Here is a 543-nt window from a genome sequence, read left to right as displayed (position 1 = left end):
GGGAGCGGGAGCTGTTGCTGAGGCAGCACGGGACGCCGGTGGAGGACTGAGACAGAGAGACAGGATGTTACTGAGTAAAGACTTACATTTCAACATGAGATGTCCCCCATTTTAAATTATCTCATACCTCCAGTTCACAAAAATTAACAAATTTTTATATTTGGTAAATTGTTTATGTTGATGTCATATGTTTAGATGTTCTGATAACATTATCATAATTAGTTCATAAAGAATAAGTAGAAGAAGAAGAAGAAGAATGCATACATTATTAATCCCAAGGGGAAATTCTGTTTTTATAGGTTTTAAGAGGTTTTCTATAAATAACGGCGATGCTGGTTAAACGATAGTAGTTTAAGTTTTGAATGTGTAATAATAAGTCAGTAAAGGTAACTTTGGTCTGGATAAGATGCACACTTTTTAATTTTGTTATGTGAAGAAATCCAAATAAACCATCCTTAAGGGTTATCCTGCCTTATTGGAGTACATAAAGAAAGAAGTAAGAAATAACTAGTCGTAATAAAAAGTATAAAGTATAAAGTATAA

At 32.8% G+C, this 543-nt stretch overlaps 1 protein-coding gene across 1 annotated transcript in view; it reads right to left on the bottom strand.

Annotated features, from left to right (window-relative positions):
• The window catches only part of LOC118326873 (dynamin-2-like), a 17,156-nt gene that overhangs the window by 1,907 nt on the left and 14,706 nt on the right, over positions 1–543 (bottom strand). The window contains 2 exon segments of the mRNA XM_035660017.1: positions 1–5; positions 7–46. The exon segment at positions 1–5 is cut by the window's left edge and continues 225 nt beyond it. Of these exon segments, the coding sequence (XP_035515910.1) occupies positions 1–5; positions 7–46 (45 nt within the window).

This window comes from Morone saxatilis, unplaced genomic scaffold, assembly GCF_004916995.1.
Source record: "Morone saxatilis isolate NCDOM2014 unplaced genomic scaffold, NCSU_SB_2.0 Contig17, whole genome shotgun sequence".
Classification (NCBI taxonomy): domain Eukaryota; kingdom Metazoa; phylum Chordata; class Actinopteri; family Moronidae; genus Morone; species Morone saxatilis.
This window is presented reverse-complemented; position numbering and strand designations above follow the sequence as displayed.